Source organism: Morchella sextelata (genome assembly GCF_020137385.1).
Source record: "Morchella sextelata strain SCLS chromosome Unknown scls_18, whole genome shotgun sequence".
Classification (NCBI taxonomy): domain Eukaryota; kingdom Fungi; phylum Ascomycota; class Pezizomycetes; order Pezizales; family Morchellaceae; genus Morchella; species Morchella sextelata.
Window position 1 is genome coordinate 507,017 of NW_025408633.1, and position 15,470 is coordinate 522,486.

Here is a 15,470-nt window from a genome sequence, read left to right on the forward strand (position 1 = left end):
TAAAATATTACAAGTGCATATCTACTATTAAGCGATATCCAACCAACATTCTTACCGTTCAATCCAAATAAGCATCTTACCTACTATTCCCAAGAATGAAGCAGCCCCGCTCTCTCATCCAGCCCACGCTTCTCTCCCCAACCTCGATAAAACTCGGCCGTCTGGTACTCTCCCCCTACTCTCCGCACCAAGACTACCTCGATCCGCCGGTTCCTACTGCCCCCGAGATCGAGACCCGCTCGCAGTCCAACTTCATCTCGCACCTGACGTCCAGCAGCACCACAAAGCTGCGCACACGCCTCACCGCGCTCGTCGCCGCGTCCCGCAGCGCCTCGGCGTCGGCCAGCGTCACGCTGGAGGCCGCGCAGGGCACAACATACACGCTGCTCAACAGCGGCGGCTGGTTCCGGGCGGCGTGTAGGTTTGCGGAGGTGCGCGAGTGGTTTGAGAACGCCGTGATGTGTGCGGGGACGGTATACCTGGTGGTAGGATACCACACGCTGACGGATACGAAATTTGTGGCGCAGGACGAGGGCGCCGAGATTAATACTGGGGGCATCGTGATTTCGAGTGGGATTTTGGGACCCGGGTTAAGTGGTGTTGAAGGAGAGGGTGGGATTCAGAAGCAGAAGTCCTGGGGTGGAAGAAAGGAGTGGCATGAGAGCGAGGAGAGGGTATGGGCGGTACAGTATAGGAAGGTGGAGTTTAAGTGGTTCTCTAGTAAGAGGATCGAGAAGGGCGCGTTGGAGAAAGAAAATCGGTGGAAGCTGTGCTGGACTGGGATGGAGGGTATCAGGGGCTATAAGGAGGAAGAGGAGGAGGAGGAGGAGGAGGAGGACAGCGGAAGCGGAGAGGATGAAGAGGACGAAGATGATGAAGATGTGCTGGAAGTAGATTTGGCAGACGAGGATGAATTGGGATCCAAGGACAGGTGTGTCATGGGCGAAGAGGAATTTCTCTTTTAGGATTTAATTATTAGTTTTCGATGTATATATTTGATTTGGGCTTGATCTGTTAACTTAGCTACTTGCACGCAGTGAGTGTATGAAGTATGGCGCCATACGTCATTAGAGCCATTGGTCAAAGGACCGAGTGACATAATGTGAACCAGCCTTGTTTAGCAATATCATTAATATTCATTGATGAGTTGCTTAATTGAGTCCCGCCGAAAGTCGTTAATACCCGTGATATAGGTACATGTATGTATATGAGCTTTAGTACTGGCCTCAAGGTAGGGAAGATACATGTAGAGAGCTTGGTTGACAGAGGAGCCGGAGAAGATTGAAGGAGAGGAAAGAGGGAGATCAACATCTGTAGCTTTATTTGCAGATGAGGCTGGCCACCTATCTTCACCCGCACTTCAGCCACGTCGCTTTCTGCGAGCGCCCTCTTATAGCTGCAGTACATACATGTAATCATCTCCAAACAAGTGCAAAAGAGATCGAGGGGGGGCGGTTCTCATGTAGGCTAGCTCCGTCTAGCATCGCTACGTCCTCAGCCAGTGTTTAGTGATCAACTAATTAACCCACCAAAATCTCAGCGTTGCGCTTAGGGGAGCTTAGGTGAGCCCTGTGTCTTGCTAAATTAATTTCGTACTGGCCTACGATATCTCCAGCGAACTCTAGCCACCGTGCTAATGGATTGAAGTATGGTAGGTTTTACTCTAGCTATTAAGCTTCCACCCTTTCATTGAAAGAAGTCTTCCACCTCCCTGCCCCACTACAACTCAAGAACCACACCGCCGGGCCCTCTCAACTACATGGTCATCTGCACGCTAACGATACTCACAGCAATCTATCCATTCCATTTATCATAAAGAAGTGAGTAAGAACAAAGCTACCTTACTAACACACACATCCACACGCACACATACACCAGGGCATCATGTCTCGCTCATTACCATGCATAAAAATCCACAAAATAGTACAAAACGAAAAAAGCACACCCCATAAAAATACACTTCCGCCGCCAAATGCATGTCTAACCCCAAGTACCACCACCACCTCCTCTTCCTTGTCTCTTCTGCGCAGACAACCGCCACGAGTCGTCGCCGTCGCCGAAGCGGTTGAATAGCGGCTGGATCCGTTCGTTCTTTCTCCGTTTTGATAGCTCGCCTTTCCCACCGCCGACTTTGAAGAAGTTGGGGGCACACTCGACTGTACGGTTTGATTAGCTTACTATGAGAGTATAATAGGGGTGGTGATGGGGACGTACCTAGCCACTTCGGTTCAATAGCAGTAGTACAGTGCATGTACTCCTTCGTCGTCATGACCAGCGTATGAAAGATGACATGTTCCGCCGGCTTTCCAAACAGCGCCGAACTGGGATGCATATACACCGGCGTGCCCTCAATCAAAGTCTTGTACCCCTCCAGCGGGTCCTTCCTAGCACTGTTTCTGAAGAAGCCCGAACACAGCGCCTGTCTAACCATCATGGTATTCCTGCCGCAAGACACAATCTTATGGCGGTACCTAGACATGATCATCTCCAGCTGTGCCCTCACATCCTTGGCACGCTTCATAGACCGCGCCTGAATAAAGTTGTCAAAGCACCATGGATTGGAGTACGCAGACTGTTTCCATGAGTTGTACACATTGAGCAGCGTCAGGTGGTCACCGTGAGGGTCGTGGAACTTGGCCTTTTTGGCATCGGCGGCGGCTTGTTTTTCTTTGGGGCGGTAGAAGACGGTCTGTACGGACAACATGGCGACGATGCTGAGCATCTCGTCACTGCAGCCCATGTCGACACTTGCAATCAACACCTTGGCTAGTGCAGGTTCCATAGGGAAATCAGCCATCTTGCGACCAAGACGTGTTAGTAGTCCTTCGTCGTCGAGGGCGGAGAGTGCATAGAGCTCCTCAAGCGCTGTTAACATAGTGTTGGTGGGGGGCGGGTCCATAAAGTCGAAATGCAGCAAATCGTTGATCCCCATTGCCTTCAACATCAAAATAGTAGTTGACAAGTTCTGTCGCTGAATCTCGGGGATGGATGTCGGTAACATTTCACTCTGGAAAGCAGCCTCCGTGTATAGTCTGTAACACTTTCCGGGCCCGGTACGTCCAGCTCTTCCGGCTCTCTGTTTGGCCTGTGCTTGTGAAATTGGCGTAACAACCAAACTGTCCATGCCGAGCTTGGGGTCGAAAGCGTTCTGTTTGACGAAACCGGGGTCGACGACGTAGTAGATTTGATCGATGGTGATGGATGTTTCTGCAATATTGGTGGCGATAACTACTTTTCTTGATCCTGGTGGGGCAGGGTCGAAAATCTTCGACTGCATCTCAGAAGGGAGGGCAGAGTAGACAGGTAGAATAATTAGATCCGGCACACTAGGTCCAAGGGCCTTCATCCGCTCATATAGAATCTCGCAGGAGGTATCAATCTCCTCTTGACCTGTCAAGAACAACAAAATGTCTCCGGGAGGTTCTGACAGATGGATTTGCATAACTGTGATAAGTGCTGCATCAAGATAATCGCTCTCCGGCTCCTTCGTATACAAAACTTCTACTGGGTATGTCCTTCCAGGAATCGTAAAAATAGGACACTGGTTAAAGTAATTCGAAAACTTTTCAGCATCCAACGTCGCCGAAGTAACAATCAATTTCAAATCCGGTCGCCTCTTTAAGGTCTTTTTGAGCAAACCAAACAACACATCCGTCGCAATTGTCCTCTCGTGAGCCTCGTCCAACATGATAACGCTATACCTCTTAAGATCTGGATCCAGCAATACTTCACGCTGCAGCATACCATCCGTCATGTACTTGATCTTAGTCTCGGGACTTGTACAATCCTCAAAACGAATGGTGTACCCAACTTCCTGACCCACTCGGCAGCCGACCTCCTCGGCGACACGCTTAGCTACCGACATGGCAGCGACACGACGCGGCTGAGTACAACCAATGATTCCTCGGTCTGCAAATCCTGCCTCGGCGAGATACTGTGTCATCTGTGTAGTCTTTCCTGAACCGGTATCTCCAACAACAATAAGCAACTGGTTCTCGTGAACAGCCTTGATGAGGGAGCTCCGGAGCTTGTAGACAGGAAGCGATTCACGCTGTTCTTTGATCGACATGCTTGTAATACGTCCAAAGGACATGTTCTTTGACATGGTAGCTTTCTTCCACTCCGGCATGTCGTCGGCACCTTTGTTCAAGCGTGTGCTCTTGAGATCACTTGCAAACTTCCTTTCCTCCGGAGCAACCATTGGATCTTGCCATTGGGCGGTAAGATCAACTTTTTGTGCCTCCTCAGCAGCCTGGTCAGCGGACTGCTGTTGTCGGAGCTCTCGGCGCTCTTTTGCCAATGCGGTGCCTCCCATGGCAGCTCTGTTGAGAGAGCCGTCTGGAGCTTTGACAACACGGATAGGCGAAAGCTCCAGGGATTGTCGGGTCTGACCAGCGAGAAACGGGGGTTCCTCGCCACGAACTTCGATATCAACGTCTTCCTCCTCTTCGAATTGGCCTTCGCCGGTAAGTGTCGCGTGGTACTCTTCATCAATATCCGGGTAGTCTGCTGCGCTGATGGCTCCGGATGCAATAAGCTGTTTGATTTCCCAGCGGTCGGGGGAGGTCATACGCTTCTTAGTCCGCATTGCTTTGTGATTGATTTCGCCCTCAAAGACAGGGACAGTCTCTGTGTCGAGAGAGCCGTAGCGGTTACTCGAACCGTCAAGAGACTCCATGTTTGCACCTGAAGCTATCCGCTTTGCGGGATCGAGGTCGCGACCTGTCTTCTGGTTGACGCTCTTCATCGATAGCCCAATACGCGAACCTTGGATGCTGATGATCTTGACCTTGACAGGCTGACCCTTGCCCAAAAGGTCTGATGGGTTATTGACACGCTCTTCCTGTATCTCAGAGACGTGAACGAGACCGTCGACTTTACCGCGGACACCCAAGAGGTTAACAAACGCGCCAAAGTCCTTTACGGAGGTGACCCTCCCATCGTAGATCTTGAAAAGAATCGGCTCGTCGTCCAGGTCCATCGCAGGTTTCTTGAAATCATCATCGTGATGACTGCGGCGCTCCCGCCCTCCACCGTAGCCTTTCCCACTGCCGTTACGATCCTCTAGATCCTCGTAACCGTCACGATGCCGTCGTCTCCGGCCGCGGTCGCGAGAGGCTGACCGCGAACGAGATCGATACCTGGAGCTCTTTCCGCCGCCGCCGTAGCTGGGACTGGGAGAGCGAGATCGCTTCCGTGAAGGTCTGTCAACCGGTTTAGAAGCCCGGCCGGGCTCCATCGACTCCAAAAAACCTAAGAGGTCGTCGCCACCAGCGGCGGGCTTCGAAGCTTGGGGAGCTTTTCCTTTCGCTTTTCCCTCCAGGTTCTCCAGCATGCTCATCATATCATCGATCGCATCCTTCCCCTTCCTCTCGTCCCGTTCCTCATCGTCTTTCCATGGTAGCTCCCGGTCAGGTAGCGCGAGACCCTTAAACACACGACTCTTTGTATCCAAGTCCATTCCCTTCTTCTCGCCGTCCTCCTTCGCCTCCTTGCGCTTATTCTTGTGCTTCGGATGCATCGTCAGGATGAGCCTATCGACGCTTGTAATCAGCGAGTCCGGAAACTCAACGCCCATCGCCGCAATCGCGGTCTTGAACTCGGCGGGCGACCCAGAGGTGTCATGGAGGTTGATTATGAACTCTGAGAGCGTCTTGTCGTTGATGCCGAGATGGTTGGAGAGCTCTGTGGTGATTTTGGAAACAAGAGAAAAATACTCCAGGTTCTGGAGCGGGTCGAGCGAATCCATTGTTTGCCGTCGGTGGGTGGTTTCTGGTATTTGCTGGCCTGACTGTTCCGTCGAGGGCTGGAGAAGCAGGAAGACAGCGTGGAGGACGCGATTTGAGTAATAAACGTGCAGGGTGTGGCGCAGTATTACATAAGTGTGGAGCTTGGTAGTCGAGCCACAGCCGAGTGACAGAACATGATAAGTATCTCCTATGACTACAATGTTGTTTTTGGTGTGCACACAGCAGAGGTGAAGTACAAGGACCCTTTTGTCTTGATATGAGAGCCTCGAAATGAGGTTTATCACCAAGATTTGCCCAAATTGTCTACAATGTCAAATTTGTTTTCCCATCTCAACACACCAGCAGCTTCGGTAGTGTCTATGAAGTAATCTGGATACGAGGACAGGTGATACCGCCGCAACAGGGCTTGGGTTGGAGGCATCAGATATAAGGGCCGAACTACACTAGTAGCATATACTAACATGTATGGCCACTGCACATGTAGTACATGTATCGTCGACCCCACCACAGAGGGCTTATGGTTGCTAGTGCGTTATGCTCCTACAAACTCTATCCTCTGAGTACATGTAGGTGTATGTGACCAGACCACTCATACATGGAGTCAACTCCTAGACCCCATGCCATTCCACTACATGTAGTCCTGTAGCCTTTAGCTCAGCGGAAGATAATATCCACACCTCCTCCCCCCTCTCTATTCCCCCTTTCTTTCCCACTCTAACCCCCAAAGCGTATACACAATTTCTAGTTGGAAACAAGGATCTTTCATAATCATATATATAGTGAGACGGTGTAGGGAGATGGGACTCCGCGCTCAGCACAACCAAGCGAGCAAATCACGCCCGCTGTGGATGAAAAGTATCAGGAGAGTAGGCCATCCGACATTTTCCTATAAATCTCCCCTCCCTCTCTGTATTCAAGTGCCCAGTGTTGGGACTGATCAAGTTTGTCTTTCCAGCTACGCGCACTAAACTTCCAAGCGGTCACTGGTTCCACCCGCCCAGGTTTATCTAGATACTATGGGAACAGCACCAGAGACCCGCAAGTCAGGAAGATCTAGAGAGTAGTGAGTGCATCTCCATCACAGTAATGCCGAGAATGACAATTGCACAATCGTCGCTACAGAGCAGCGCCAGCACAATTGCTCATAGCTAAAACACTTATAAATCAGCATCGGCAATATAATTAATAATCATATTACTCGGGACAATATATATGGCAGGAGACTCCGCCTATGCGGTTCCAGCCTTCTCCGTATACTCTAGACCCGGAAGGTCCGCCCGACATAAGCAACTTCCCTGCCGTCCTTAAGAGCGAGTAGTGACATCATCAACTACACATATATCTCTTATTGTGGGCGCTGGATGACTACGGCCAAGTCATACCTTCGAGTGACAAGCCATGACTTGACCCACACCCCGCCCCCCACAAAAGCCCGAGGGAGCATTTACCCCATCTCGTATATAAATCTTACCGGCAACTGGTATCTGGAGAACGAACTACTTAAGTCTGGATCGTCAACACGTTTCCAGTAAAGCTGCCTGCTTCGACAAACAGCATCCGATGGAATAATTCTCGAACTAGTCTATATAATTAACCAGGAAAAGATGAAAGCCCAGAAACCCACAGATCTTGTATGTGTATACACAATGCAATTTATCCAGGTAATCACGCCCATGGTGGAACGAGTGATACCATATGAGTAAGCCACTCCCAGTTCTATAACCATGGTCTTTTATCCGCCGGCATCACCAAAAACCGTGCCCGATCGCAAATCCCACATGTAATCCACAAGTGCATTTTTCCCTCTAGGCATCCACCCATCGCGGCCGACTACATACAGATCCATATTATGTAGATTAGTCATCCTAATCCATCCGACGAATGTGATGTCAAGAAATTTGTTTTCAGGCCTCCCAATTAGGCCACCCATACAATACATGTATATAATGGAATAAACTTTTTTTTTTCGGCAAACTCTCAATAAATCACCTGCCTCAAGCGTCGAAGCAAAAAGGAATTCGCGGTTACTTACACGTCTCACAGAGTTAGAGCGTAAGGAAAACTCAATCCGTGTACTTTACACAAAAAGCCTAAGAAAAGTACTGACAGCCTTTATAGTACCTAAAAGAGAAACATGGCGCACACTCAAGAGCAAATAACCGAGACTATATCCGGGAAGCTTTTCGACCTCCTCCACCACCACAAATGGACCCGTGAGATTACGTGTCTCGCCGGCATCGATGCCACCCTAAAGGCCCTCGGCGAAACAACTCCCAAGAACTTCGAGTATGCACAGCATTCCCACCATCTCGCCGTGCTCTTGACCACAAAGTTTGAGTACACCGATGACCTCAGAGATCTCCATGAAGCAGTGGCGCATGCAGAAAATGCAGTGTCAGTACCGGACCATCCCCATCGAGGGGTGCACCTCTCGACCCTCGTAGACACTCTGTCCCTGCGGTATAAATGGATAAAGAACCTTGGGGACCTTGACCAGAGTATACTATATGCAAAGATGGCGGTTTCAAAAGCGTCCCAGGGAGACTTCGAGAGGGTCCGACTGGTATCGAAGCTGATTAATCTTCTGGAATTGAGGTTCGAGGTTATGGACGATATACCCGACCTTGATGATGCCCTATACCACGCAATCCAAGCGGAGCAAGAATGTCGTGGTTATCAGGGCCGAGGCGCTTGTTTTTCGAGGCTTTCAGATCTTTCGTTTGAAAAACATAAATGGACAGATAGCTTGAGCGACCTCGACCTGGCTGTATCGAATGCAGAGAGAGCAGTTGATGAGATAGCTGAAGATCACCCCGATCGGCCGGTTTATCTATACAAGTTAATAGGCCTTCTATTCAGAAAATACAGTCAGCTTGATCATACACTTAGCCTGGAGGAGACCATATTGTACACAAAACAGGTGGCTCCCGAATTGTGGAGCAATACCAGTTTAAGCGGCCTCCTCAAATCGGAGATTTTGTTCGAGAAGCTCAAATCGACAGATGATAACGACAAACTAAAACATGCCTTACTCCTGGGAATAAAGGCACCAGAACGACAGAGCCCAGGTTATCTCTACTACATTGCAGATATTCTATTCACAAAATTCAAATTGAAAGGAGACTTGAGCTTTTTAGAGCAGGCCATTTCAAAAGCGGAGAAAGCGGTAGCAGGAACACCCCCGAGTCACCGCGATCGAATTACTTACCTCCACAAGCTTATAGCACTTTTAATCGCGAGATTCAAAGCGACCAAGGAATTAGACGATCTGAACGCAACGATATTGCATGTAGAAGAGATCATATCGGAGTCACAGGAAAGTCCTGACCGATCTGTTCATTTCTTCATGTTAGGAGATATCCTGATGGAGAAATTCAACTTAACGGAAGACCCGGCTGCCTTAGAACCCGCCATACAGCGGGTAAGAACGGCAATTGTTGAATCACAGGTCGGTAGTCTCCACCGAGCAGCCTGCCTCTCAGAGTTGGCAGTTATCCTCCTTATAAGGTTTAAGTCGACGAAAGACCCAGATGATGCTGGGAAAGCCGCAAAGTACCAAGAAAAGGCGATTAAGGAAGTATCTGAGGGTTACGCTCGGGATGTGTATGTTCCAAAGCCATCAACGACTCTAGGAGTCAGATCAGAACTAGTTGATGATCTAGATGGTTCGAAATCAACTATATCAAGCTCGGAAGCTATATTGTTGGGCGATTTTCGTGATTCAAGAAATTTCACCTCCAAGCTACCAAGCATCCTAGCCAAAAAGGCGATACCAAAAAAGGAAATCAGTGTTCTAAACACTGCTATATCACGTGCAGAGGAAGAGGTGGTGACAACACGAGGCCTTGTCAATAGGATGGCATCTCAGGCGAATCTTGCAGCCCTTTTGGCCAAGAGGTTCTGGACGATGAAAGACTACACGGATCTACGACGTGTCGTATTTCTTTGGATAAATATATTCATATATGATTGGGCACATAACGGAGAATCAAGCCGTCTCCAACTGGCTATATCCATCATAAAGGACTTGGTAGAAAATGATCTCATCTGTCTTCCACGAGCGGCGATTCTTCTAGGACTCGAGCCTCGACAGGATATCTTGAAGATTTTAGATCAAGCTATTTTCCACCCTGATGATTTAGTAGAGACGGGGAGTGGGAGCATCAAAAGGGCGGTAACTCCATTTAAATTGCTATCCCTTGCCGTAGTCTTGGGTAGCAGGAAGGCTCCACCAACATTCGATACCACGGAAATACTCTCAATAAGAGAGCATTCAGACATCGAGTCTATCAAACTCGGGCGCCTCACCAGCGGTATCAACAGTGTCAAGAGTGCCTATAGAAAAACCCATGATCCACAAATACCCCTCAGTCAAATCAAATCAACAGCATACAACCACCTGGAAGAGGCTACGCCAGATGAAGACTGGGAATCCCTCCGAACGAAAGTATTTGATAAGGACACTCGAAGATGGACCTTTGAATACAAGGCTCAAACGGTCAAGCTCTGTGACAAAGACGCCATATTTCCAACAGCTTACGCCCTGCCGGAAACACGCGCATGGCTAGGATCGAACAAAACGGTGCGTATTATAACTGGATACCAGACATGCGTGTCCGAAGAGGTGATGAAACAGGTAGCTGCAGAGGAGATCGACGAAGAGGAAGCTGCCAAAAAGGGGCGCATATTTTCCATTCGGTATCTTCGGGTAGCGTTGTAATCTTCTTTCTTTTTTTCGGCATGGGGGGAGGGTGGGTCCTTGGATGCGCGGGTAGATACTTCCCCAGAAGACGATTATCGATGCAAGGGGGTGCAGAAATGGATGTGGGAAATGGAATGATGAGCGCCATACCTCCATCCGGATTATTAAGATGATATGTGGATGGGCGTAATAGGTTGGGAGATGAAGATACGCAAAACTTTTTGAAAGGCCAAGAGTAAAGACAATTGTAGCTTAAGTAGGTTATAGGGTTTTCGTTAGAGTAAATCGTGCCATGAAAGGCAGTCGGCAACACCGCTGCGTAGCAAGGCCAGCGTAGTTGCATCGATCACAATATAATCACAGGTTCTCACTCGCAAAGTGCTCAATAGCGCCACGCTGGTAAAAATGTGTATGAGCTGCACTGATCAGCTGCATCACACTGAGTAAACTGAGGGAGGTCCGAAATCATACCCAGATATCAATTGAAATGAGGGAAAGACCCAGAAGAAGCAGCCTGATTGTGGTATGATAGAGACCCTACGAGCTGGTCGTTTAGAACTAGAACTGAACAAAAAAGGGGACCCGGTGGCCGCGGTAGCGGTTACCTACTGATAATCTTTATTTTTTAGGCCTACTAAACGTTGCTAAGCTAGCTTAGAAAACGAAGCTTACATACGTATACATGTAGTTGAGCAGCCACTTTAGGTGTGGAAATGATTGATTAGTAGGAAATAACTCTAGATCCAAAAAGAGCACAAACAAGAAGCACTTTTTAGTCATTGACGCCCACGAGCGGTCATTCTGAGTACAACGCCGAACATTAAATCTATACCACAAACCCCCAGATACTCCACCCATAGTTTGCCCTACCCATACTAAAATACAGCAAGATAGAACAACGCAGCTAATTGGATAAGCTAGCTAGTCCATCAAAGCTTCTGACGCAACCTCAAGGCATATTACTACTTGCTACCCCGCCCGCATCAATCCCATGGCAAGAATGATATAATAGCGATATGTATGTCTCTATTCAAGCTTTCTTAAGGCTCGGATGAGCGACAAAAATAGCAATCAGCCATCAGGACCTACTTCTGGCACCGAGTGATACTTGTGACGCGGTCTTCAGGTTCGATTCAATCGTAACCAGCTGTTTGATATAAGAATGTGCAGAAACATATTAAACTACAGCATTCATTTATTCACTAGTTAAAAGAAATTATGAACAGTAAGAAGTTTTCCACAGTTAGTTCCCGAATCTAAAATAATTTGTATTTGCTATATACAGAAGATCCTCCAGCCATCTACTCGGCCTTTGCCTCCTCTACAGGCTTCCCACCACTCGCCTCCTCCACCAACATCTTCCTCCTCCCATCCACCGTCCTCGTCAGCGTCAACCCCACGCTTCCCAAGCTCCTCACCAGCTCCCCACCACCAACACTCTGCAGAATGGCGGCCAACTCGCCCCTCATCTCCTCGACGCTCTTGAGCTGACTCAACGCCCTCATCTGGTCGCCATCCAGAACCCTCCCCTCACCAATCCGCCCTCCTGCAACATGACCATCAACCCTCGCGCCCAGCAGCACCAACTTCTGCAGCCCACTCAGCGCCAACGGATCCAGCCCCTTCTTCGCCCTCTTCTCGGGGAACATCAGCTCCAGTATGACCTTCAGCTGCGCCGGCGCCACAATGGGCATCGACAGTGTCGCCACATTCGCCGTCAGCAGCGGATTCAGATCCAGCGTCTCCTTGAGATGCAGAGTACTCTTATACGCCTCCTTACTTGTTCCAGCAAGACCATTATCAAACTTATGCTCCTTATCAAAGCCTTCGGCGACTCTGAGCACCGACGAGAACAGCGCAGGCCGCACCAGCGTGATTGTAGTCAGCGGTGCTGAGGCAGCGTCCAGCTTTGTGAGTGCGTTTTTGAGCTCGCGGCGCAGCGCGCTCCACTCGACAGCGCGAAGGTTGTTGTGCTGGAAGATGATCAGCAGCGGCGAGGACCGGATGAGCGAGAGGTAAGTGCGGTGGAGCTGGGTCTTGCGCGAGAGTGCGGCTTTGTGTGATTCAGGCTGTGTGGTTGCGCGGCGGGCGATAGGGGGTGCGGCGGCGGGTGTGTGCGCGATGCTGGCGTAGGTACGGATGCGGGGGAGAAGGGTGGAGGGGGCGCGGAGGAGCGCGGGGCGTGGTAGTCGGGGGGGCATTGTGGGCGGGCGGGCTCGGTCTATCTACGAGGGGGTTATTATTATATGGAATTTCACTAACGGAAATTGGGTGGGGAGAAGGCTTACAGAGTGTGAAGACTTTGTGGGAATGGATGCTTCACGGGCTGTGAGCAATTGGGTTTCGTGGGCCTGAAACGCTCAGATTTGCAGATTGCCAAAATGTTTCTTCGGAGGTCGCGTTTGGTGGGGCTGCGGATGCCGGGTAACCAGGCCCCTCTGCAACATCGGGGATCTCGAACCAGAAGTAATTATATAAGGAGTCCAACATATAGGCATATTATTTATGAGATTAAGTGCAACTTAAAGATTTGGATTCATAAGAAAGAGTCTGAAAAGACTAAGATTTCAGTCTGTGGTTTTGGGCAAGAGAGAAATCCTCGGTGCCATTCCTACAACGCAATTAATATTGCAATTATATCTGCCATTGCGATAACCCTAAAGCTAGAGATCCGTATTCTAGGTACAGGCCGTTTTACGGACTCCCACTACCATCGCAACGTTCTCTGGGCCCATGTATGGATGAAATTGGATTTTACGCCCTTTTGTTAGCAAATGGCAAGCTTTATGCCAGTTTTACAACTGATACTTATTGCAGCAATGGAGTCCTAACCCATATTCAACACCTTCACTCTGGTGAAATGGAAATTTCGAAAAACAGAGGGTAAAAAGGGCATCAGAGTATACCAGGGAAACATTTTACACTCTGAAGATGTTCGGGGTTCAAACTAAGCAGCTTGCTTCGGGACCACTTCACAGGATGCAACAGATTTCCTACAGTATTTCACGCACAAGACATTGAGGCAACAGGAAAGCGGACAAAAAACTTTACAATTGCCCCCAAAACCCAAAATCACATTCTGAACGCCTAAGATTCCGTATTTTTTTGAATTCCGGTCACTCCTAAAAAAAAGACAAAGAGAGACAAACAAAAAAAGGATGCCCCCAGAGTAATGAGCGCCAAACTTTTTTGATTTTTTTTGATATTGCCCGACCCAGATATTTCCCCTCGTAGAATAAGAAAACATTTAAGCGGCAATGGCGTGGGCACGACGGCGGTCCCTCTCCTCGGCGATGGTGAGCTGTCAACAGAGGTTCGTTAGTTTACACGTTTCCGCCAACTCAGCAGATTTGCACAGGATAATGCCTACCTTGACACCCTTGCCCTTGGGCAGGGATACCCATGACTTTTCCTGTCCAATGATGAAGACGTTGCTGAGACGGGTAGCGAAGGTGTTGTCAATAGCGTCCTTGATGTGGACGATATCGAAACCACCATCGTGGCGCTCACGGTGGGTGATGACACCAACACGACCCATGTTGCGACCACCAGTGACCATGGCGATAGTTCCAGTGTCGAAGCGGATGAAGTCGGTGATCTTTCCGGTCTCGATGTCAATCTTGACGGTGTCGTTAACCTTGACAGCGGGGTCGGGATAACGGATGGTGCGGGCATCGTGGGTGACGAGGTATGGGATACCCTTGGCGCCGAGCTGGACACGCTTGACCTTGCAGAGCTTGTAGCTGGCCTCGGTCTCCGTGATTCGGTGGATGGTGAAGCGTCCCTTGGTGTCGTAGATGAGGCGGAAGTTCTCGCCAGTCTTCTCGATGGTGATGACGTCCATGAATCCAGCGGGGTAGGTGGGGTCAGTGCGGACCTTTCCGTCGACCTTGATCAGGCGCTGCATGACGATGGCCTTGACCTCCCTGTAAATCCACGTTTCCCAAGGTTAATCATCTCATCTCACCAAAGCTGAAAGGAGGGGGGTTAGGTACCTAGCGTTCAATGCATACTTGAGTCTGTTACGGATAAAGACAACAAGCGGCAAGCAGTCCCTCAGCTTGTGAGGACCTGGTGAACAAGACCCATCAGTAAATGATAGGTCCGGAGACTACTTCAGCGAGTGAAGCGAAACATACCAGGGGAAGGCCTAGGAGCGTATTTTCCCGAAAGTTTGTCGAGAAGCCAGTGCGAAGGAGCGGCAAGGCGCTTGGTGTGCTTCTTTCTGTAAACCCCCAAGCACAAGCACAGGTTAGCCCACCAATCGATTCCCACAATCCCGTTTTCATTTTCCTCTTGGGGGGATGTCGAGAAACTCAAGCAAGCCAAGAATTCTCAAATCTCGAAGTGTGATAAGACGGGGCAAAGGAAGGGTGTATCTTACGGTCCACTAAAAGTTTCATCACCACGTCAGCTAAAATTCTTTCTCTGACATTCTTGCCAAAAACTAGAATTGCGGGGGGAGAATCATACCGTCCCATATTTGCTGATTATAGACTTAGTGTTAGGGGAAAATACGAAAGTGTTGTCGTCGGCGGTGGTTTTCGTCAGTCGTGAAGTCGAGGCTCGCGAGAGTTTTCGTTGTGGTGTGGTGAATTTTGGCTCGTGGGGAGTAGTGCCAAGACGTGAACCTTAGTAAGTAAAGGCCGTCACATTAATTGTGTGCTTTAGGGTTACAAACCCTGCCTCTAACTACTACAACCTTTATTCATGGGAGGTCACTCGGGTTAGCTACGCGAGGACAATAGCCTTGTCGCTTACAATTGATTCCAATCATTGGCTCTCTTTTCGAGCCACATGCACGCAATGCTGCATGCGCCAGTACTGCCCCGTATCCCAACACCCATTAACAACGGTGCAAGTAGTAATAAATACCTCTTGGCTAACAGCTGTCGATTTCTTAAGGTCGGACACAGCACCTATTACATAGATCATGAAATTGGCTTCGATACGATCCTGAAAAAGCTATATATAGGAACGTTCCCGGAGGACAAAACTCTTAATGTCGTAACCACAAT

At 49.3% G+C, this 15,470-nt stretch overlaps 5 protein-coding genes across 5 annotated transcripts; 2 read left to right on the forward strand and 3 right to left on the reverse strand.

Annotated features, from left to right (window-relative positions):
- Positions 1-95: 95 nt before the first annotated feature.
- Positions 96-965, forward strand: H6S33_004647 (uncharacterized protein; the record flags this gene model as incomplete). Its single annotated transcript, XM_044835990.1, has 1 exon — positions 96-965. One exon carries the CDS (start codon positions 96-98, stop codon positions 963-965), a length of 870 nt encoding a protein of 289 aa, XP_044690620.1.
- A 1,015-nt stretch (positions 966-1,980) lies between these two features.
- Positions 1,981-5,749, reverse strand: H6S33_004648 (uncharacterized protein; the record flags this gene model as incomplete). Its single annotated transcript, XM_044835991.1, has 2 exons — positions 1,981-2,156; positions 2,215-5,749. The coding sequence occupies 2 exons, from the start codon at positions 5,747-5,749 to the stop codon at positions 1,981-1,983; spliced, it is 3,711 nt and encodes a 1,236-aa protein (XP_044690621.1).
- Positions 5,750-7,884: 2,135 nt separating this feature from the next.
- Positions 7,885-10,470, forward strand: H6S33_004649 (uncharacterized protein; the record flags this gene model as incomplete). The annotated part of the gene is made up of 1 exon (XM_044835992.1): positions 7,885-10,470. The coding sequence occupies one exon, from the start codon at positions 7,885-7,887 to the stop codon at positions 10,468-10,470; it is 2,586 nt and encodes an 861-aa protein (XP_044690622.1).
- A 1,283-nt stretch (positions 10,471-11,753) lies between these two features.
- Positions 11,754-12,653, reverse strand: H6S33_004650 (uncharacterized protein; the record flags this gene model as incomplete). Its single annotated transcript, XM_044835993.1, has 1 exon — positions 11,754-12,653. The coding sequence occupies one exon, from the start codon at positions 12,651-12,653 to the stop codon at positions 11,754-11,756; it is 900 nt and encodes a 299-aa protein (XP_044690623.1).
- A 1,046-nt stretch (positions 12,654-13,699) lies between these two features.
- On the reverse strand, positions 13,700-14,933 carry H6S33_004651 (uncharacterized protein; the record flags this gene model as incomplete). The annotated part of the gene is made up of 6 exons (XM_044835994.1): positions 13,700-13,753; positions 13,823-14,378; positions 14,448-14,523; positions 14,592-14,677; positions 14,837-14,842; positions 14,926-14,933. The coding sequence occupies 6 exons, from the start codon at positions 14,931-14,933 to the stop codon at positions 13,700-13,702; spliced, it is 786 nt and encodes a 261-aa protein (XP_044690624.1).
- Positions 14,934-15,470: the final 537 nt, after the last annotated feature.